The sequence below is a fragment of the Saccopteryx bilineata genome, chromosome 3, assembly GCF_036850765.1.
Source record: "Saccopteryx bilineata isolate mSacBil1 chromosome 3, mSacBil1_pri_phased_curated, whole genome shotgun sequence".
NCBI lineage: Eukaryota > Metazoa > Chordata > Mammalia > Chiroptera > Emballonuridae > Saccopteryx > Saccopteryx bilineata.
Window position 1 is genome coordinate 3,001,680 of NC_089492.1, and position 23,097 is coordinate 3,024,776.

The 23,097-nt window shown below is 52.4% G+C and overlaps 1 protein-coding gene across 4 annotated transcripts in view; it reads left to right on the forward strand.

Annotated features, from left to right (window-relative positions):
* The first annotated feature begins 7,466 nt into the window (after nt 1–7,466).
* The window catches only part of TRAPPC9 (trafficking protein particle complex subunit 9), a 355,177-nt gene continuing 339,546 nt past the window's right edge, over nt 7,467–23,097 (forward strand). For 2 of the 4 annotated variants that reach the window (XM_066265607.1, XM_066265609.1), the window contains exons 1-3: nt 7,467–7,596; nt 14,253–14,846; nt 21,904–22,049. In XM_066265607.1, coding sequence (XP_066121704.1) covers nt 14,263–14,846; nt 21,904–22,049 — 730 coding nt within the window. In that variant the 5' untranslated portion in view covers nt 7,467–7,596; nt 14,253–14,262. Of the gene's footprint in view, nt 7,597–13,658; nt 13,736–14,252; nt 14,847–17,344; nt 17,428–21,903; nt 22,050–23,097 lie in introns of those variants that run through there. The other 2 variants (XM_066265608.1, XM_066265610.1) reach the window with 2 other exon arrangements.

Consider the following 23,097-nt stretch of genomic DNA (forward strand, 5'->3'; position numbering starts at 1 on the left):
ACCGCCCTCCAAGTCAGACAGTTAACACCGGTGCAGTTACCTCCCGGTCCCCACGCTCCCTTCAAGCCTCACCAGCTGTTTCAATAATATATATTTATTTTCAAGGCAAAATGATTCAGTCTAGGCTCACACCTGGCCTGTATTTGTGCCGTCTCCTCACTCTTCTCTAACCTGGACCATTTCCCCAAGTCCTTCCTTGACTTGCAGGACCTTGACGCTTGCTTTGGAAAAATCACAGCCCAGGTATTTTGTAGACTGTCCCTAACTTGGTTTACCTGTTGTCTCTTCATGACAAAACCCAGGCCACACATCTTTGGCCGGAATATCACAGGAGTAGTGTTGCGTTCTCTACCGCATCCTCTCAGGTGACACACAGTTTAGGCTTGTCCCGTTACCATGGTTTCAGTTTGATCTGAATCCCCCTTTTAAAACTCTGATACAATCCACACATAACTCTGTATAAGTTTGAAGTGTGCAATGGGTTGATTTGATACATTTATATATTGCAATAGGATAACTACCACAGTGTTAGCTAAACACTTCAGCCACTCATATAATTATCAATTCTTTTTTAGTGGTCAGAACATTTAAGATCTAGTCCCTTAGCCACTGAGGTATATAATGCAGTATTGTGTACTATAATCACTACCCTGTGCATTAGCTCTCCAGAACTTATCTTCCAACTGCAAGTTTGTATCCTTTGATCAACATCTCCCCATTTCTCCCACCCCAAGCCCCGGGTAACCACCATTCCACTCCGTTTCTACTGGTGATTGAAATCTCCTTTCTCTGCTTCAGAGAAAGAAGGAAAGAAATGGCAAAGGTATGGATAACTGCGGTTAAAAAGAAACAACAAAAACGCAAACCTTCCACTTGAACAATGTTATTAGAATAATTCAGAGAAGTCCTGTATCAAGTTGACAGATAGCAGAGATGTAGCATTAGTCTTTTCTTTTGAAAATTGACTCAATGTTGTAGTCACACAAAAGGTATAAAGAATAATAAAATTTGAACGATAACAACTTGATATGTAATATTTCCAATTGGATTATTAGATATTATTTTATATGTAACATATAAAATGTATAATGTAATGTATTATAATAGTATGAATTCTTAAACCATCCAGTTGAAAATTAAGCCACAGCCAATAAAAGGAAAAAAAAGAATTAAGTCATTGTCAATTCAGCTAAAATTTTAAATGAATTCCTTCTAAGCTTCAGTCTTTGAATTTTCCCGGAACTGATTGACCCAGACTCCTCTCACAAAGTGACAAAATTCAAGGTTTTGGACATATTTTGAGGCATTTAGACCCTAATTCGGGCCAGACCCTCATGTTTGCTTTTTCTTGAGTAACTACTTAGGTTGTTCTGACCTCTGGTGGTCATATCTGGAATTGCAGCTACTCATATGTCCTCAGGATTCTTCTTTTTTAAAAATTCTTTTATTTAAACTTTATTTTGAAATGTAAAATCCGATTTCCTTAAGTTTGACATATTGTAACTTATCTTTACAAGACTTCTGGTTCTACAAGTGACTACCATGCATTGGTGAGAACTCAACTATTAGCTACTCACATTTATAATTTTTCAGTCTTTTCCATATATGATAGTATATTGGGGGGAGGGTCTGAGTGTGTTTTCCTTTGTTAACTCAAAAAATTTATTACCAATATGTGACAGGCACTGAGGTAATGCTAAAAGGAAAGGAATAATTTGGATGACAAATGAATTTAGTGCTTCTGTTTATACTCCATGCAGAAGGAAACCTCTTTATTAATCTATAAAGGAAGGAAACCTAAAATATAGTAAATAATATTTACTGACCACCCATTATCTGCTTGGTAAACACATGTTATTTCCTCAAAAATGTCATAGTGGCCTGATCTGTGGTGGTGCAGTGGGTAAAGCGTCAACCTGGAATGCTGAGGTTGCCAGTTCAAAACTCCGGGCTTGCCCAGTCAAGGCACGTATTGGACTTGATACTTTCTTCTCCTCCCCCTTTCTCTCTCTCTCTCTCTCTCTCTCTCTCTCCTCTCTCTAAAATGAATAAATAAAATCTAAAAAAAAAGTTGATAAAAAATGTCCTGGTGCACACGCATTGTTTGAAATGTCATTACTAGGCTGTTTGGTAATCATTCTGTGAATCTCTGTGGATGTTAAATTCATTGGTGAAAGTTTGATAAAAGTAGTCTAGTTATGTAATCTTAAAGTAGCTTCAAGAAGCTCACAAGTTACTTATTAATTACAATGGGAAAAATACTAACTTTACAGTGGAGAAACTTCGTTGACTCTACATTAGTTAAGTGATCAAAGTTAACATCACAAACAATGAACAAACCAACATCTTGTGCTTCCTGAGATAAGTACTAGGGACTCACATGACTTCTGTGGTGTTTTGCAAAAATTACATAATCTGAATTAAATTGTGAGAAAGTGCTAGACAAACTAGAATTGCGGAAGCTCCTATAAAATAGCGGGCCTGTATTCTTACAATGTATTAAAAAAGATATGAAAATTACAGTGTGTGATCCTGGACAGGAAGAATACAGCTGCTGTAAAGTACATAATTGGGACACCTATCTATCAAATGACAAAACAAATGAGGCCAAAATGTAAATAATTGGCGACTATATGGATAAAGGGTGTATGGGAATTCTTTTTACAATTCATGCCAGTTTTCTGTGTGGTTATGTATAGAAAAAAAGGCCAAAAAAAAGGGTTTCCAAAAGTAACAAGCTGTTTGAGGACGAGGAACAAAGAACCGGTCTCTTAAAAAATAATTTTTTCCATTATGAAATCAACGTATGTATGCCTTTTAAAGAAAAAGATGAGGCAATATAAAAAAAAAAAAAAAGTAAAAAAAAATTGAAAGACCATCAATCACCCACGCTTCTATCCCTGAGCAATGGCTGGCCTGGGAAGATGGGAAGGAGTGCCACGTGCCTTTTCAGCATAATGTCAAGGGGCAGGAACGTGCTGGCTGGACGTTCTGAAGAAACAAAGTAGAAAAGACAGGAAGCGTGGAGGAGCGTGGCTTTGGGGAAAAACGAGAAAAGAGCAGCGGGTTTGCTTGGAGACCGGGAAGCTGGGGCTTGAAAATTGAGCAGGTGAGTAGGTGGGGTAGGACCTCCACCGGGGGCGACCTGCGCAGGTCCGGCTCTCCCCCGTGTCAGTGTCCACCATGCCTGCCTGGCACGCGGCCGGAGTCTGACACACACTCTGGGCTGCACAGCGGCGTGCACACCTGCGAACTCCAGGCCACGCCCATCCTCCAGGTCCCGCCCACCGGGAGCGTGCCCTCGCAGCCACTCCGCCGCGGGCGCACGCAGCGCGCCGTCCCGACGTCCGGCACTGCTGCTGACGCACTCGGGACGCAAGCGAGGGGCTCGGTTTCCAGGGCAACAAGCGCGGGGCCTCTGTTTTTCCGCTCGCTGCCGTGCGTCACTTCCGGTCGCTCGCGGCTGGTCTCTGTGGAGGGGTTCAGATTTGGACCGTCCCCCTTCCTTTTGGTGGGTTTCTTAAGTGCGGATGACGTGAACCAAACTGAGTTCGTTTCTGCGGGAGGAATTGGTGGAGGAGGCAGGTGGAGCTCGGCTTTGTCTCCCAACCAATCACTTTCAAATCCGGCCCCTGGCGGTGCGGATGAAGGATGCCGCGCCGTTGCCAGGTCTAGAGCATGCGCGCTCTCACCGAGCCGCCTCGGGGAATCCAGTGTTCCGGGATTTCCGCACTGCTGGAGTGAATCCAGAGGGGCGGGGCATCGCTTGTAGACCCCTGAGGCGGTCTCCGGAGTTTCATTCATTCATCATTCACTGAATAGGTTGATTCACTCTACTTCTGCTGAGAACTGGCTGGGTCCGCGCTTGGGCTAGGCGCTGGGATTCAGTTTTGCCCAGTATGGGGGGTGATGATATCACCGAACAGGACCTCTGTAGCTGGACAAAAGTCATAAACTGGGATTTGTCCTAGGCACATCAAGATATATATAGATATCTTTTCCCAAACCCATACAAGTAGCATTTGGCAGAATTGAGACGGAACTTATATCTATCTCATTCTGTCTCAAAAGGCTTTCCCATATTTGATTTTTTTAAATTTTTTTTCCAGAGACAGAGAGAGGGATAGACAGGGACAGACAGACAAGAACGGAGAGATGAGAAGCATCAATCATTAGTTTTTCATTGCGCGTTGCAACACCTTAGTTGTCATTGATTGCTTCCTCATATGTGCCTTGACCACGGTCCTTCAGCAGCCCGAGTAACCCCTTGCTCGAGCCAGAAACCTTGGTTGGGCTCAAGCTGGTGAGCTTTTGCTCAAACCAGATGAGCCCGCGCTCAAGCTGGCGACCTCAGGATCTCGAACCTGGGTCGTCCGCATCCCAGTCTGCCGCTCTATCCACTGCGCCACCGCCTGGTCAGACCCTATACTTGATTTTATTTGGTCCCAATCACAGCCCTGTGGAGGGATTTTTCCCATTTTATAGATGATGACATAGTAGTGATGGAGTGGGTGGGTCCTCCAACCTGCACCCCTGACTCATGTTTCAGTGACAATTTTCAACTCTGTGAAGCCCTTTTGGGCACTGGCTCTCGTCTTTGAGACTGTGTGGTCGGTAGTTTCAGGGAAGCAGATTCTGGCTCGTTTTCTTGCAGAAGTTTCTAACAGGGCTTTGTGTCATCAAAGCTTCCATGTCTGTTAGGACATTTGCAGAGGGCTCTTGGTGTGTGTGTGCGAGGTTGGGCCTGATGATTTTAGAGGCTCCTTCCCAACCTTAAGTGTCTACAAACTCCATGAGAGCAGGTTTGGAATAGTCTTTGAATTCTCAGCATGCCAAGATGCTCAGGAAATGTTAAAGTTATATTAGGAACACAGCCCCAGGAGCAAGACAGCCCTGGGGCTGGTCTGGTCACCTTCTTTTTGTGGCTGTGGGGCCGTGGGAAGCCGTTACAGTTTTTTGAGCTTTATTGGTAAAAACGCAGATCAGTCTCCTCCCTCCCCCACAGATTTACTGGAACAACAAAATAAATATAAATGAGTACACTGCAAAAAGAGACACATTGTACAAAAATAGCAATGTTTCCTTTGCCAGCTTGCAATCTTGTTGACAACTTGCTTGTCTTATCCATTTATAGACAGAATACGAACAGAAAAGAATTATGGATAGAGCGCAGGCCATGGGGTCAGTCAGCCCTGGATTCGTATCCAGAAATAGCAGCAGCCACTTGTGTGGTTCCAGCCAAGTGATGTCCTTTCTGGACCTCAGTGCTAAGAATACCTACCTTGCCTGGGTCTTAATGAACACATGGGAGCTAAGCACGGCTGTATTCCTAGTACGTAGACCTCCATGAAGGTCGGCCTCCTTCCATATCTGTCTTTTGTGCTCTAAAATGGCTAACCTGCGCTTGTCACACCACAGGGCAGCCACTTTGGGCAGCTTTTCGTGGTGTCCTGGTGGCACTCTGCCTCAGATCCCGGGCACCTCTGTTGAAAACCTTGCTGGCAGGCTGGCTGGTTGGCATGCTGGAAATCCACTCTGCTTGCTTTGCCTTGAAGACGTGTTCTGTTTATAACCCATTCCTACTCCTTGGAAAACAATTCAATAAAATCTCAATTGGTTTTCTACTGGCTCTGGCAGTGATGAGGGAGAGCATATTATTATTTTATAAAAATATGAATAATAAAGCAAGTCATAAAACAACACTGGGCAAATAGCAGAGAGTCAATAAATGCTTGCTGGCTTAAAGGAAAACCAATGGCTCAGGTAGCTTTTCCATGGCTGCTGTATTTGCTGACAGAACCATTCCTGTTCCCCAGCATTTTTTTTTTTTTTTTCATTTTTCTGAAGCTGGAAACAGGGAGAGACAGTCAGACAGACTCCCGCATGCGCCCGACCGGGATCCACCCGGCACGCCCACCAGGGGCGACGCTCTGCCCACCAGGGGGCGATGCTCTGCCCATCCTGGGCGTCGCCATGTTGCGACCAGAGCCACTCTAGCGCCTGAGGCAGAGGCCACAGAGCCATCCCCAGCGCCCGGGCCATCTTTTGCTCCAATGGAGCCTCGGCTGCGGGAGGGGAGGAGAGAGACAGAGAGGAAAGCGCGGCGGAGGGGTGGAGAAGCAAATGGGCGCTTCTCCTGTGTGCCCTGGCCGGAATCGAACCCGGGTCCTCCGCACGCTAGGCCGACGCTCTACCGCTGAGCCAACCGGCCAGGGCGCATATTTTTTAATTGAAAAAGAAATACATACATATGGCAAAAAAAAAAAAAAAAAAAAAAAAGACTCAAGGGAAAGAGGTTTTCCTGGTCCTCTGTTCTCAGCCTGCCCTGGAAATGCCACTGTTCACAATTCCTGAGTATCTTTCCAAACATATGAGGCACAGTCCAATGTATGTATGTAAATTCCTTTTAAGTGTTATCCTTGGTCCTGGAACTAAGGATTGCTATCCCATGCAGGTGATCCTGCTCCAAACTCTTGATGTGGATGTATTGCTAGGCCCCCCAAAGTTGGGAGCAGTTTTAGCCAGGAGGGATGGGGACCAGCACCAGCACTCTGACAGTGTGCTCCTGGCCAGCCCCTACGACTGTGCCATGGGTGTGCTGCCTCAGTTCCCCAACCTATAAAAGAGGATCTGAGATTCCCCTTTTAGCGTTGGCGACAACGCGGGTGTGGTGCTCGGTCCCTGGAGTGACATCAAGCTGGGCTCCGCACGCTGGCGTGGCAGCTCTGGAATTCTGTAGGGGTTTTGCAGGGACCTGGCAGGAAGGCTCCACCACTGAGTGAAATTTGAGCTGCGCGCCTTCAGGGACCACTAGGAAGTGGGGGGGACACGGGACAGGCCCCTTCTTTGGGTGCGTGCCCCAGGAGCGAGAGCTGTTCTCAGTTTCTATGCTACTCTGCCTCTCTCCTTGCCCCTCCTGGCCCCTCCATCTGTTAGACAGGACGAGGGGCTCAAGGTCTGGGCGGTTCTTACTGAATGCTATTCTTGCTAAATACTAAAATGTAGCACAGTATTTTATAAATGAGCTTGCCCTGAACCACAATGGAATGTTTATCCAACTGCAAAAAAAATAAAAATAAAAAAAATAAAAAATCGGCATGTAACTAATCAAATCCCTAGCCAATTGCAAAAAAGAAATCAACACGTGACTAACCAAACAGTGTGTACCAGCAATGGCTAAACCTCCCTACAGGGAGGCAGAGCTTTGGAAAGGATTTCCCGGCCTCCTGTATCCTTGTCACAAATAAAGAGAAAAACTTTCTTTACCAACAACACTGTGTTCCTTTAGCTCAGACACTCCCAGCCAGGAACCCATTGTGTTCGGTTAGGCCTGCCCCTTTTTCCCTCCTTTCTTTTCCTCCCTCCTTTCCCCCCTGCCCACGGTCGCCACCCTCCCCTCCCTCCTCCCCCCTCCGCGTCTCTCCCAAAACCCGGAGCGGATCAGGGCGGGACGGCCCCGCGCACGCGCAGGAGCGGAGCCGGCACGGCCCCACTCGGAAGCTGCAGCTCTGAGCCGGAGCGGAGCCGCCGCCGAAGCCGCTCGGCCCGCCACCCGCCCGTGTTGGCTCCCGCTCCGGGCCCGGAGCGACCGGCTGTGTAAGTGCAAGGCGTGGGCTCCCGGCAGGGGTCGGGCCGGCTGCGGGAGGGCTGTCCGCGTGACGGCGGGGAGGGCGCCAGTCCGCCCGTCCCGCCGAGGGGCTGCCCAAGCCGCACCTGCCCCGGCCGCCTGCCAGCCGGGGGCCGGTGTGCACCTGTCCCGGCCCCGGGCCCACCTGTGCGGGGCCGCGTGCGCACCTGCCGAGGACGCGGCGCACACCTGCCGCTTCTGGGGCCCGGCCCCCGTCTCCTCAGCCGTCCCTTCTCCTCCGGCTTCTTCTCCGCGGCCGCCGCCCCCGGGCCCGGCGGGGTCTGGGGCCGGCGTGGGAGTAGGGGGCCCTGGGATGGGTGTGGGGGTTCTGGGGCCCCTGGAATGGGTGTGGGGGTCCTGGGGCCCCTGGGATGGGTGTGGGGGTTCTGGGGAACCTGGGATGGGTGTTTGGGGGGCCGGAAATCGAGGTGTCTGTATGTGGGGTCTGGGGAGCCAGGGTGGGTTTTTGGGAACCGGAGGATGCAGGGGTAGGTGTGGGAAGGTTCTGGGCACCCGGGGATGTGTGTGTGGGAGTCTGGAGACCCCAGGTGAGCCGGGGACCCGCAGGTGGGCCTGGGCTGGCTGGTCTAGGAGCGGGGCTACTGCTTCCCCACTTGGCCTGTCGCGAGATCCCAGAGTCGCCCTGTCCTGTTCTTCCTTAGTCTCCCACACATTACAAGTCCCTCAACCCCGCAAGGTGGTGACAGGTATGTTTTCCCCGGGGTGGGTTCGTCATGGTAGACTCAGTGAGATCCAGGGAGCAGAGTGTCACACTGGGCTTGCCTGTGGTGTCCCGGTTCCCTTGCTGACAGGAGTGCCTTGGTGGTTAGGATGGGGCGCCCGCTGACTCCACAGGTTTCCAGAGAGGGGATTAGACTGATGGAGCCGGCTCGCTCTAGTTCACAAGGACCTCCTGGTCGCTTCCTCCGAGTCCAGCCGCTGGTGGCCTTTGTTGCCAAGGCATCCCCACCTGAGAGCAGGTGTTGCAGACCCCACTGGTGGCCTTGGTGGTCAGGGCACCCCCACCTGAGCGCAGGTGTTGCAGACCCCACAGGTGGCCTTTGTTGCCAGGGCACCCCCAGCTGAGAGCAGATGTTCCAGGCCCCACTGGTGGCCTTGGTGGTCAGGGCACCCCCACCTGAGCGCAGGCGTTCCAGACCCAGGATGCTGCAGCCCGAGTGAACTCAGGGCCAGGTGTCCTTTCATATTGTTCCTTTTTCTTACTTTGTGTGCTAGACTCGTAGTGTAGAGAGGAAAACAGTTGTCACGAAAGAAAAAAGTTTCAGATAACAGCTTTATGGAGATCTTGTGAATGATGTTTCGTATATTCCCAGTCGTGCAGCCGTTACTAGTCCAGAACATTGTTATCCCCCCAAAAGGAAATTCCATCCCCACTGCCAGTCACACCATGCATTCTCCCTGCCACCCCGGTGGCCGGGGTTTGCCTTCTGTCTCTATGGTTTGCTTATTTTGGACGTTTCATATACATGGAATTGCAGGCTTTGTGGCCTTTTGGGACTGGTTTCCTGCACGAAGTTTTTGAGGATCACAGTGCTGCAGCGTGTCCCTACTTTGCTTCTTTCTATGGCACTCTGTTGTGAGGTCAGACGATGCTTTGTTTATCCATCCTCTGTCGGTGGTGTTCCCGCTGTTTCTGCTTTTTGGCTGTTATGAATAACAGTGCTGCAGACATTTGTGAACAGGTGTTTGTGCGGATGTGGGTTTTCAAACCTCTTTGATGTGTGTGCACCTAAGGAGTGGAATTGCTGTGTATCCACTAACTATGTTTTAACTTTTTTTATTTTTTTTATTTCTCTTTTTTTTTTCTTTCTGAAGCTGGAAATGGGGAGAGACAGTCAGACAGACTCCCGTATGCGCCTGACCGGGATCCACCCGGCACGTCACGTGGGCGATGCTCTGCCCACCAGGGGGCCCACCAGGGGGCCCACCAGGGGGCGATGCTCTGCCCCTCTGGGGCGTCGCTCTGCCGCGACCAGAGCCACTCTAGCGCCTGGGACAGAGGCCAAGGAGCCATCCCCAGTGCCTGGGCCATCTTTGCTCCAATGGAGCCTTGGCTGCGGGAGGGGAAGAGAGAGACAGAGAGGAAGGAGGGGATGGGGGTGGAGAAGCAAATAGGTGCTTCTCCTATGTGCCCTGGCCGGGAATCGAACCCGGGTCCCCCGCACGCCAGGCCGACGCTCTACCACTGAGCCAACCGGCCAGGGCGGTGTTTTAACTTTTTGAGGAACTGCCAAGGTGAAGAAATAGATAGTTGATGTTTTCATATTTGTTGGATGGGTCACAGACACCAGAGCTGGCTCCGTGGCAGGTCTCGTGTCATCATATTCTCCCTTGAGGAAACCATTTAAATATACAGTTTAGCGGGTTTTCGTGTATTTGCAGAGCTGTGCTGCTATCACCATAGTCAGTTTTAGACATTTCATCACCCCAGAAAGGAACCCTGTACCCCACTGCTAGTCGTGTCTGTTCTTGCTGTCCGCTGGGACGCAGGCCTCTTCCCTGTGGTGGGTCTCCAGTCGTTTCTTGGCTGTTCTTGACCACAGATTAACTTGTGGTCAGGAGCACTCCATGCAAACTCTGGTAGAAGTTTTAATCCGAATAGCATAGAATCTGCTTATCAAATTGGGGGAAATTAATGTCTTTATGATATTAACTTTTTTTTTGCCCATGAATATACCTGGAGCCCTATCTTTCCCTCTATCCAGAGCCTTGTACATGGGCGTCCTCACTCAATGTCAGCTGTGTGAATGTGATGACCGTGTACATCAGTAGTTTCAATGGCAGCCTTTCACAAAAGAGGAAACTAAACTTCAGGGAAGCTGCGTGACTCCCTCATGGTTACAGAGAGTGACTCCCTCATGGTCACAGAGAGTGACAGCCTGTGCTAGAGCCGATTTGAGGGACTTGGTGCTTGCAACCCAAGGTCTCTGCCACCCATTGCTAATGCGATAGGAGCATCCTGTTTGGTGATAACGTGTGCTGGTTGGCCACTTTAGATTTTATTAATTCCTCTCATCTGTAGGCATCTTTCCTGGGTGGGCCTGTGTGTCATTAGTGCTTGTGTGCAGGAAGGTCTGAATTGGGGACAACTCCGTGTCCAGTGTAAGGGCCTGGTACAGGGTGCCCACTGAACACACACCTGAATTAGGAAGAACCATCGTAAAGGTTGGGATTACAATAAGATTCAAAGTTCTCAATTTCTGTAACCTTTTACACCTTGCTATAGCCAGCCCACCTTAAATGTCATGGGCCAGTATTACCGAGAGAGGGCCCTGCAGGATTTTGCTCTTTCTTTTTTGTAACCTTGTCCTCTTGGGTCTTCCGATCCTTCCATCCATTCAGCAGTGCCCAGGGCTTGCTTGGTGCTGCAGTTAGGCAGTACTTGTTGATAAGGCCCTTTGTTCATCTGGGTCTCCCTTTTCGTCCCTGCACAGTGAAGGTTTAGACCTGATAAGCGTTTTTCAGTGTCTTTTAAACTCATGCCTCCTTAGAGAAGCTCAGAACTCTCAAATCTTCTCTTGACCCAAACCCGTAAGATTTTGAGACGTCCGTCAAGGGTGTCATGCCTCTCTGTTGAGCGTTGATTTACTTCTTTCCAGACGGGGCAGAAGAGACTCCTCAGAGGATTATTGCAGGGAGCAGGCAGGAGGCAGAGATGTGTCACACTTTATAACAGGAGCGCTGAGTAGGGAGCTCGGCTTTAAATATGGCCTCTGATGTGGCCTCCATGTAATCTTGCACGTTACAATCCTCTTTTAGCCTCAGTTTCTTCATCTGTAAAGTTGAGGTGATATTTAAAGGTTTAAGTGAAATAATGTCTATATGAACCACCCATGTCCTGGGTAGAAACAGAGTATGTTAGGGGGCCAGGGATTGTGTTTTTTTTTTTAATTTTTTTATTTATTTTATTTTATTTATTATTATTTCTTTTTTGTGGCAGAGACAGAGAGTTAAAGAGAGAGACAGACAGGAAGGGAGGGAGATGAGAAACATCTCTTTAGTTGTTCATTGATCGATTTCTCCTATGTGCCTTGACCGTGGGGCTACCGCAGACCAAGTGACCTCTTGCTTGAGCCAGTGACCTTGGGCTCAAGCTGGTGAGCCTTGCTCAAACCAGATGAGCCCGAGATGAGCCCGCACTCAAGCTGGTGACCTCGGGGTCTCGAACCTGGGTCCTCTACATCCCAGTCCGATGCTCTATCCACTGTGCCACCGCCTGGTCAGGCATGTTTATTTTTTTGTTTTTTGTTTTTTTTTGTATTTTTCTGAAGCTAGAAACAAGGAGACAGTCAGACAAACTCCCGCATGCGCCCAACCGGGATCCACCCGGCACGCCTACCAGGGGGTGATGCTCTGCCCATCTGGGGCGTCACTCTGTTGTGACCAGAGCCACTCTAGTGCCTGAGACAGAGGCCATGGAGCCATCCGTAGCGCCCGGGCCATCTTTTGCTCCAGTGGAGCCTTGGCTGCGGGAGGGGAAGAGAGAGACAGAGAGGAAGGAGAGGGGGAGAGGTGGAGAAGCAGATGGGTGCCCCTCCTGTGTGCCCTGGCCGGGAATCGAACCCGGGACTTCCGCACGCCAGGCCGACACTCTACCACTGAGCCAACCGGCCAGGGCCTGTTTGTTTGTTTTTAATAAAGATCTTATTCACATTCCTTTATCTATGTGTATTTTATTTTATTTAATTTTTTTATTTGTTACAGTGACAGAGAGAGAGTCAGAGAGAGGGATAGATAGGGACAACAGACAGACAGGTACGGAGAGAGATGAGAAGCATCAATCATTAGTTTTTTGTTGCGACACCTTAGTTGCTTCATTGATTGCTTTCTCATATGTGCCTTGACCTTGGGGCTGCAGCAGACCAAGTGACCCCTTGCTTGAGCCAGTGACTTTGAGTTCAAGCTGGTGAGCTTTGCTCAAACCAGATAAGCCCGTGCTCAAGCTGGCGACCTTGGGGGTCCCGAACCTGGGTCCTCCGCATCCCAGTCCAACACTCTATCCACTGCGCCACCGCCTGGTCATGCTATCCATGTGTATTTTGAAGTTGGTGGAGGGTAAGAGTTGAAATCTAAAGTCCATTAGAGAGATGACCCCAAAGTGCCTCCCCCCCAAACCCTTTCAGTCCAGGATGGAACTCGTGCTGTGGGAACTACACACAGGTCTGTGGAAATGGCCTTCTGATGTTGTTACTTCACTGGGAGGGCTACTCCCATGGTCTGTGCAGCTATGATTATGGTGACTCGAAGGCTATGTAATTTGAAGTTCCCATTTATAGGGAAAAACCCCACTATAAATACAATTTGGATATGGGGCCATGGAGGAGGCTCTTGCAAATGAGGGGTCTGAAGCCTAAGACCCACTAGCTCCACTGTCCAGCTGCCCCTGGCCCCCAGGACCACGCCCCATGCTCTGAAGCGTGAAGTGGGAGCATAGTGCTGGGTTCTGCAGAGGTGTTTATAGAGTTGATCTTATGGGCGAGGTGTTTCCCTATTTCTATGGCATTTTTTCTTATTTGATATAGTGATCTCATTTCATCTCAATACCCTTTTAAAAATTAGACTTTTTATTTGGAGGTAGAATCTAGGTTTCTCAGTAGTTGTGAGAAGTAACACTGAGAGAGCCTATGGCCCTTGCACCCAGTTCCCCGACCGTATCAGCGTGCACTCTGGTACACTATCCGAACTGGGAGGGAGTGACTCACACTAACCCTCTGAGGACTGTGTGGTGATCATTGTTTTCATGATTGAACTGGGTTTAGAGAAGTGCACAGCCTGCCCGTCACTCACATAGTTAGTGTAGAGTCAGGAGTCGAGCATGGTGTTCAGATTTCCTGGCTTTGCCATGTCCATTTTGATGGTCTGTGAGAGGGGGCAGCACTCAATTCATTGGTCATTCACTTATGCAACAAATACTGATGGAGTGCCTCCTGTGGGCCAGGCACTTTCATATGGGTTATCCAATTCATTTCTTCAACAGCAGTGATAGTCAGGTGCTCTTGTTTCCTTTTAGAACGGCAGTATTGGCTCAGAGAAGTTACAGAAGCTCTCCCAAGGCACCACTGTTTATAAAGAAGGGATAGTGAATGTGTACGTATGACCCCTCTTTTCATGTCCGGCAATATGCTGGACATTTCACGTTTGCAGCCTTTCTTAATCCAGGTGGATTCTTCTATGGCAAGTTTTCCTATCTCCATTATTTTGCATCTTAGGAGCTTAGGCAGACTGGGGTTCAAGTCCAGAACTTCTGATTTCACTGTGGTTTTCTTCATTATATTCTGCTGAGGGAATGGGGAGGTAGGAAGTTTGTTTGTTCATTCATTCAGCAAATACTTGTGAGCACTGACTCTACACCAGTCCCTGCTAGGTGTTGGGAACAGAAAATAAGGGACAGCCCCTTTTCTGTGGGAGCCCAGAGCCTGGTCCAAGAGTGGTGGTATTGTGATGAGTGCTGTGTGCTGTGGTAGCTGTGTGCAGAACTCTGGGGACAGACTGTATTCCACGTTGCGTGGGGCTTACCCTGCCTTCCAGATGGCCACTGTCAGAGCCCCCACCCCCACCCCCACCCCAAAGCAGCCTCCAAGTCTGCCTTTGTCTCTTTGGGCAGGGACTTCGCAATGAGCGTCCCCGACTACATGCAGTGTGCCGAGGACCACCAGACGCTCCTCGTGGTGGTCCAGCCCGTGGGGATCGTCTCGGAAGAGAACTTCTTCCGGATCTACAAGAGGATTTCCTCTGTGAGCCAGATCAGCGTGCGGGACTCCCAGCGCGTGCTGTGCATCCGCTACCGACACCACTACCCGCCCGAGAACAATGAGTGGGGCGACTTCCAGACCCACCGCAAGGTCGTGGGCCTCGTCACCATCACCGACTGCTGCTCGGCCAAGGACTGGCCGCAGACCTTCGAGAAGTTCCACATGCAGAAGGAGATCTACAGCTCCACGCTCTACGACTCCAGGCTCTTCGTCTTCGGGCTGCGGGGGGAGATCGCGGAGCAGCCGCGCACCGACGTGGCCTTCTACCCCAGCTACGAGGACTGCCAGGGCGTGGAGAAGAGGGTGGAGGACTTCATCGAGTCGCTCTTCATCGTGCTCGAGTCCAAGCGCCTGGACAGGGCCACGGACAAGTCCGGGGATAAGATCCCCCTGCTCTGCGTGCCCTTTGAGAAAAAAGACTTTGTCGGACTGGACACAGACAGTAGGTAAGTTGCCCTGGAGGCCCGGGCTCGGCTTCCTGCGTGGGCGGTTCCATGGGTTGGTTCCGGGCCGGCTGGGCAGGGAAGGGAAGGGGTGGAGCTTCACTGCAGCAGGGGCAGAGAGCTGCGGTCAGTCTGTGTTCCGACTTCTAAGAGCAGGACAGCCTTTGCTTAGGGGAAATCCTTTTAGGGCTAGTGTGTACACTCCCTCCCCCTTTCAGCCCGGGCCCTAGTGGGACCCCCGGAGCTGCTCTCCGATCCAGTCACCACAGCCCCTGTGGCTCTTGAGTTCTGGAGAGGAGACCAGTCTGAGCCGAGGTGTGCCGTGAGTAACGTGCACGCAGACTGGGAGACTTAGAACAGAAAAAGATCATGTACACTATCTCGTTAATATTTTTATATCGAGTACATGTCAGAATAACTTTCTACATGTATTAGGTTAAATAAAATAAGTTATTAAAATCAGTTTCATGTGCTTGTTTTTTAAAATGTGGCAACTGGAAAACTTAAATTTACTTCTGTGGCTCACAGTTTATTCCGATTGGACAGCGCTGCCCTAGAGCACAGTTTGAAATTTATTCAGTGACGCCCCTTGAATTTATAGACGAGAGGCTGAGTCTGGAGGTTTCAGCAGAACTGGGGGCTAGCTGAGCTGGAGGTGGACCCTGGACCCCTTTCTCCTGGGCCGGGCGCCGTGCTCGGGTCGGCGCCTGCCTTGCCACCTGCTAGCCACAGTGTCCGAGTCAGGATATCGGGACTTCCTAGAGCTCCTCACACAGATGCAGTGTGTTCCAGTCTCTGCGCAGTGGGGGTGGGGACAGAGCAGGAGCTGGTCGTCCTCATCCTTCCCTGCGGCAGCACCCACAGCCCCACTGTGCACCGGAGTCACAGACGAGCTGTCCTGTGCCCTTCCCCTCCCCTCGCCCTCTGCTCTGTCTCTGCTGTTACCACTGTGACATCTGTCCAGCTGCAGAGGACGAGATGCCAGCCAAGGCTGCAACTGTTTGCCAAGAGGTGGTCCCTCTGCTGGGGAGAGGCCAGGGCGGCCCTGTCACTTCTGCCTCGTGCCTTGGGCACCTCCCATCTCTCCTCCCTCCTCTGTCGCCTTGGCTGGTGGTCTCCTAGGTGAGGACTAAATGCCCTGTGTGTGCTGGCGGGGCCTGCTGCCCGCGGGGCCTGCTCTAGGCCGGGCTCAGCGCACTTCTTCAGTTGACCTGAGGTCAAACATGGCCTTTCTGGTTGTTGGTAAGTTGGTGGAAAAAATGCCACAGAATTGAGAAAACATTGGCCCAGGCCAGCCCTGCGAGTGAGGAGCACACATTAGCCCGAGTCACACCTGTGTGCGGTGCCTTGCAGGGTCTGGAGTCATTTTTATTCCCTCACCTGGACATGCTTATGTGGTCTGAGGGGAGGACAGGTCATGGTCACGCCACACCACCACCTGTACTCATTTCTCACAAGGACCCGGTGACCACCAGCCAGTGCCCCCCTCCTATTTCTGGAGCTGAGACGGCAAGGTCTAGGAGTCTGGGCGGCTGCCGAGCTTCCCGGGCTGTCAGGCAGGGTGTCCCCTGGAGCAGGGCTGCCTCCCGCACAGTGACTCTCATAGCCCTGTGTCTCCAGAGCCTGCGGCTGGCACGGACCCCCACTCCCACCCTCCACCTCCCTTACCCCCCAAGCCCCTGCTCCCTACGGCACAGACAGTGCGGTGAGCGTCTGCAGCCACAGAGCAGCCTGGGCAGGAATCCTGCCCGGACCCCGAACCAGTGCCCCCTCCTTTGCTCCATGAGGCACCGGTGACATTATTTACTCATCATCATCTTGGCTTTGAGGCTGCAAACCCACCAGAGAATGCCACGGTGGTTTTTGCCTTTGCAATTTATGCTCACAATTCAGTGGGAGTAGCGAGACTGGGGACGCCTGCCTGGTGCGTAGTGGCTGGTAAGGGGAGCACGTGTGCCAGGCACGGCTCCGGGCTCCGGGCACCAGGAGCATCGCAGTGCACGGCCCCTTTCTCCTGGCGGCCCCTCCCGGTCTAACCGCTCTCCAAACAGCCTTCATTTCAGCTGCAGAGAGGTATCCGTGGCCCCAAGTCAGACCCATTCTCCTCAAGATGAGGTTAACCCGCTGCGGCCACCTCTGCCCCCTAGTTCTCTCGTTCTTACCACTGTGATTTGGGGCAGGAACGAGCCCGTGTCCCCCCTGCATCGCTTGGTAGGCGTGCTACCAAGTGAAACCAGCAGGGTTTGGTAGCTCAAAGGGAACCGTCCAGGAGTAGGTCCGGTTCCGGGCTGGCGCATTGATCCCCCACCGCTGGGCTCCCTGGCGGATGCTGCCGTTTCAGGCCCAGGCCTCCCGGAGGGGGGTGGTACCAGGAGCGGGCCGGTACCAGGAGCGGGCCGGGGGGAGGGGGATCTTACTCAACATCACGCGTGTCCCCGTGGTGGATTCTCGTCCGTGGAGTGTTGTAGCTGTCAGAGTTATTTTTGTTCTGGCGTGTTTCTAATTTTCGCTCGTTCCTCTTTTCTTTTCCTTTTTCTTTCTTTCTCTCATACCGCCCTGTGAGTATGTTGTTGGGTCTGAAAAGGTAGGCTGTGGGCACATTGCACTGAACGTGGCTGCCATTCCCTTTGAGCTGCCTTTGTAGCGTCTCCATCGCTTTAACAACCTGCTGCTGCCTTGACCCCTGTGTTCTGGTCATCCTTTTCATTTCTAATTGTCTCTGTGTGTGTGTTTGTTTTTTTAATTTGAGCTCTTTCAGCACGTAACCCACTGGCGTTTGATCTCCGTTGAAACACTTGCTTTGGGGACCTTGGTTGGTCTTACTTAGTACCTGTGACCAAGGAGCCCCTATTAATTTTTTTCCGTTTGTTTTGAGGAAGTGAGATGCTAATTGATTTCGGGCGGGGGTTGGGGGGTGGTGGGGGCTGCAGTGAGCTGTTCTGTTTTCATTTGGAAAGCCAGAGGCTGCAGTGCCTTGCTTGATTTCGGCTTTTAACAGGAGCGCATCGGGCACGTGGTTCTGGGCTGCTGCTGGGCCATCGATGCGCATGGTGCTGCTTCCGGACCGCGGCCGGCCCTGCGGGGGGCGCTGCTGGAGGAGGCAGCTCCCAGTCTCTCCTGCTCTCGCCTTAGCGACTTGCCTTCAGCCAGGGGCAGAGGCCTCCCACCCTCTAAAATCGATACCAATCTGGAACCCCTTGTATGAGGGCAACTTTTCAAAATATCAGGAAGGCACAGCCTTCTCGTGATGGCCCGTTCATTTGGGTCTTGCGGGCATCCTATAACTGACCGTGGTGTCCTACTGTCCTTTGGCCAGCAAGCATCTGAGCCAGACAGGCGTCTCCCTGTTAGCGATGGCACAGGCCCGCGCCTGCACCCTCCTTTGCTTGGAGCCCTGTGTTGGCAAGAAACGGCCGTTGTCTGTATCTGTTGAGGCTGATGTCTGTCACCGAGGGGCATGCCGTGTGCCCTCATGAAACTCCAGCACCCAAGGGCAGCCCCAAGGGACACTCTTTGGTGACCTAGGACTTTGTCATTGTCCCCTGGTCCACCTCACCTGATGGGGAGAGGTTTTGCCACCACTGTGGCCAGGAGGCCTTGGTTTTAGTGCCTGGGACCACATGTGAACACTTCTATCCCTCATTTACTTTGTATTGTTGAGACAGCTGACTTCGGGCCTCTGGCAGCTATCACGTGAGTCAGGGTTACTCCTAGGCCTTGGACCTCCAACGTTCAGACCACAGGAGAACCAGGGGTCCCTATTTCTGGGCCATCTCCTGGCCTCTCCGGTGTGAGACGCACATGCCTTCCCTAAGTGACCGGTGCCAGAGACACCCCTTCCTCAGAGGGCTGTGACCCAGCACACACTGTGAGCGTGCCCTGTCCTGTACTGGGGGGGCCTGCAGAGCAAAGTTGAGGTGTACGTAGTGACAGATATGACGGGACCTGCTCGATGACCGCGGTGTGGGGACGGGGGTGAGGGAGGAACCCAGGTGGGACGCTCCAGGTTTTGACTTGAATGAGGGCATGTGGTGGGCTGGTTACTGAAACGGGGAAGACGGGCAGGTTCCCGCGGTGGGTCACGTTGGATGTTTGCTTTTCAGCTGCCTGTTCGACATTCAGGTGACCGTTTCAGAGGGCAGCTGCATGTCTGAGCCTGGAGCTCAGTCAGTTAAAGGAGCTGCACTAGACATGCCCGTTGGGGTGGGGGCGTGGGGAGAGGGCCCTGTGCTGAGAAGCTGGAAGGGGCGCTACCCTACAGTTCAGGGTGGGAGGGTGCTCCTGTGGGGAGAGGGCCCTGTGCTGAGAAGCTGGAAGGGGCGTGGGGAGAGGGCCCTGTGCTGAGAAGCTGGAAGGGGCGTGGGGAGAGGGCCCTGTGCTGAGAAGCTGGAAGGGGCGTGGGGAGAGGGCCCTGTGCTGAGAAGCTGGAAGGGGCGCTACCCTACAGTTCAGGGTGGGAGGGTGCTCCTGTGGGGAGAGGGCCCTGTGCTGAGAAGCTGGAAGGGGTGCTTACCCTACAGTTCAGGGCGGGAGGGTGCTCCTGTGGGGAGAGTGCCCTGTGCTGAGAAGCTGGAAGGGGCGCTTGCCCTACAGTTCAGGACGGGAGGGTGCTCCTGTGGGGAGAGGGCCCTGTGCTGAGAAGCTGGAAGGGGCGCTTGCCCTACAGTTCAGGGTGGGAGGGTGCTCCTGTGGGGAGAGGGCCCTGTGCTGAGAAGCTGGAAGGGGCGCTTGCCCTACAGTTCAGGGTGGGAGGGTGCTCCTGTGGGGAGAGGGCCCTGTGCTGAGAAGCTGGAAGGGGCGCTTGCCCTACAGTTCAGGGCGGGAGGGTGCTCCTGTGGGGAGAGAGCCCTGTGCTGAGAAGCTGGAAGGGGCGCTTGCCCTACAGTTCATGGCGGGAGGGTGTTCCTGTGGGGAGAGGGCCCTGTGCTGAGAAGCTGGAAGGGGCGCTTGCCCTACAGTTCAGGGCGGGAGGGTGCTCCTGTGGGGAGAGGGCCCTGTGCTGAGAAGCTGGAAGGGGCGCTTGCCCTACAGTTCAGGGCGGGAGGGTGCTCCTGTGGGGAGAGGGCCCTGTGCTGAGAAGCTGGAAGGGGCGCTTGCCCTACAGTTCAGGGCGGGAGGGTGCTCCTGTGGGGAGAGTGCCCTGTGCTGAGAAGCTGGAAGGGGCGCTTGCCCTACAGTTCAGGGCGGGAGGGTGCTCCTGTGGGGAGAGGGCCCTGTGCTGAGAAGCTGGAAGGGGTGCTTGCCCTACAGTTCAGGGCGGGAGGGTGCTCCTGTGGGGAGGACGCTGGAGTGGGCCCACATATGGAAGGCTTTGGAGGGGCTTGGTTTGATTAAAACTGACCACGGAAGGGACAGTGAAGGCTGTCCCCAGGGAGTGACTTCGAGAGGGGTGTTTCTGGTGTTGCCTCTGCTGACGCAGTCGAGAGAGGGGTTGGGATGGGCAGGCGCACTTGCCATTGAGTGTCCGGGAGAGAGGGCAGGATACGCGACACTGAGCAAAGTATACTTGTCTTTTTGGAGCTTACAAATGTTAGAAGTTGATTCAGCACAGAATGTTCCAGGGACACAGCAGGAACGCCTAACCTAAACCAAACTGCAGAGGCTGGAGGCAGGGAGGGCTGCCCGAGGAGCTGACAGTGTCAGTGCGCCCTGAGGGGCGTGGAAGGTAGTGAGTCAGGGTCAGGGAGCCCGAGGTCCCAGGGGACCCGGTACCACAGTAAGGCTCTCGAGTGCGGGGCGGTGGTGGGAGGGGTGCTGCCACTAAGTCGGAGAACATTTGGAGACTTTGGGAAAGTTACACTGGCTGTGGTGTGTGTGTGTGTGTGTGTGGTGTGTGTGTGTGTGGTGTGTGTGTCTGTGTGTGTGTGGTGTGTGTGTCTGTGTGTGTGGTGTGTGTGTGGTGTGTGTGTGGTGTGTGTGTGGTGTGTGTGTGTCTGTGTGTGTCTGTGTGTGTGTAACGGGGACGAAGGAGAGGTGTCAGAACCTCATAGAAGGCTCTTGAGGTCACCAGTGGGGGAGAGGAACAACTGTGTGTGGGGGTGGCAGAGGTGGCGTGGATGCAGTACTCTCTCGTGGGGAGGACTCGTTAGTGGGGCCCTCATTGTATGACTGCCTGTTGCCGACACAAAGGGAGACTGTGTGTCCTCTTCTCTCCGTCTCTGCCTTCTGCGATCTTAGTTCATCCAGTATTTGCAACAGAAAAGCTGAATGCGGGGTAGCCAGAGTCTGTTGAGCCCGGCAGAGTTAGCTCTGCGAGGGTATGACTTTGTATCGAGATCTGTCTGCAACATTCACTTAGCTAGAGGCCTCAGGTCCTCCGGATTTCCATGGGGGCTTTTTATCCTTGATAAGATTGCTTTCATGGCCAGGGGAAATTTAATACAGCTGCTATTTCTCTTGAAAAAAATAATTGTATCCCCTAAGAAAATTAATAGTCAAGAGACTAGGACAATTTAAAAATGGTAAAGATTTTGGTGTCGTTTCTTTGGTTCCTGGGTTGATGTGGCGATAGAAGCCTTTGCATTATTTAACAGCACGTCCTTGTCAATATTTAAAGAGCTGTGAGTGCCCAGCGCCACCCGCCCACGCGTCACTAAAGCCCACTCTGAAACAGGGAAGATCAAGGTCTTGTCCGCAAAAGCCAGCTGTGGGCTTGTCACAGGCAGCACGCTCCCCTTCTGCAGTAACAGAGGCTTGAAGCTGAGAAGACGGAGGTAACTGGAGTTTTTAAAAGGCTGAAACGGACTTTCTTGTGCACAGGGTGTGATTGGAACATTTTGAAAAGAAAACCCTTGTTCTCATATCGTCCGGGTGAGACACGCAGTAGAAGCCCTGTCTGCCCAGCCCGTTGAAAAAAAGAGCGTGGCCGTTCTCTCCTGAGGTCGGGCGCTCCAGCTCACATATTGGCAATGATGGTTGCCGGCTTTCCGCGGTAGAGCCTCCAGCCGCCTTCACAGCCTACCTTCCCTAGCGAGAGAGTCGCTTGGTGCTTAGCCTGCGCGCTGTGGGGGCCGAAGTCGGGCATCAGCGGTGACACGTTGCCACGCATTTTATTTTCTAGACACTACAAGAAGCGCTGCCAGGGGCGCATGCGGAAGCACGTGGGGGACCTGTGCCTGCAGGCCGGCATGCTGCAGGACTCCCTGGTGCATTACCACATGTCCGTGGAGCTTCTCCGCTCAGTGAACGACTTTCTGTGGCTTGGAGGTAAGGGCGTCCGCGGAGGACGATCAGATGTGTACTTAGAGCAACTGTCATTGGAAATGAGAGAAAACAGAAAAAAAACCAGTTCTAAAAACGAAGGACGAGGGAGGAGGAACGGGCAGCCGGCTGCCAGCCGTGGGCAGTCGTGGGGGCCACTTCTTGCCCTCCCTGCTGCCCTCCCACCCCACCCCCAGCCTGCATCCCAGGCCCGCCGGACCACGCGTGCTCTTTCCTTTACAGCGTACAAGCTCCTCGGTCCTCTGTGTTTTAATCTGAGCACACCCTGCCCTCTGCGTAGAATGCCACCCCTCTCTTACACTCATTCTTCCAAACCTCACCTGTCCGTCCATCCGTCCGTCGGCAGGTGAACAGAGAAGCGAGGTGTGGCGTATCCACACGGTGGAGCAGACATAAAAACGAGTGAAATGCTGCTGCCGCCAGCCATGGACGAACCCTGATGACATCCTGTGCAGTCAGAGCAGCCGGACACAGAAGGCCGCGTAGTGTATGAGTCCAGTGACCCGAAGTGTCCAGAACAGGCAGGTCCAGAGAGGCACTAGCCATGGACGAACCCTGATGACGTCCTGTTCAGTCAGAGCAGCCGGACACAGAAGGCCGCGTAGTGTATGAGTCCAGTGACCCGAAGTGTCCAGAACAGGCAGGTCCAGAGAGGCAGGGAGCAGGTGACTAGTGGCCAGGAGCTGGGTGGAGGGGAGGAAGGGAGTGACTGCTCGTGGACACGGGGGAATGTTCTAGAATTAGATAGTGGTGATGGTTGCACAACTGTGACTACACTAAAACCATGACTTATACACATTTAAGTGGGTGAGTTTTATGGTATGTAAATTATATCCCCGGTAAAAAACACTAAAAAAAAGCCTTTTCTGCCTCCACCAGAGAGCAGGTGCCCACTGCGTCTCAGAACCCCGTCCGTGTGCGCCGTACCAGTTTGTTAGGTCAACCCGAGTGAGGATTAATCTAGGGTTCTGTCCCGGAAGTCAGATTGGTTGGGGGGCCTGTCTGCCAGCCACTTACGAGGACTACAAGTCGG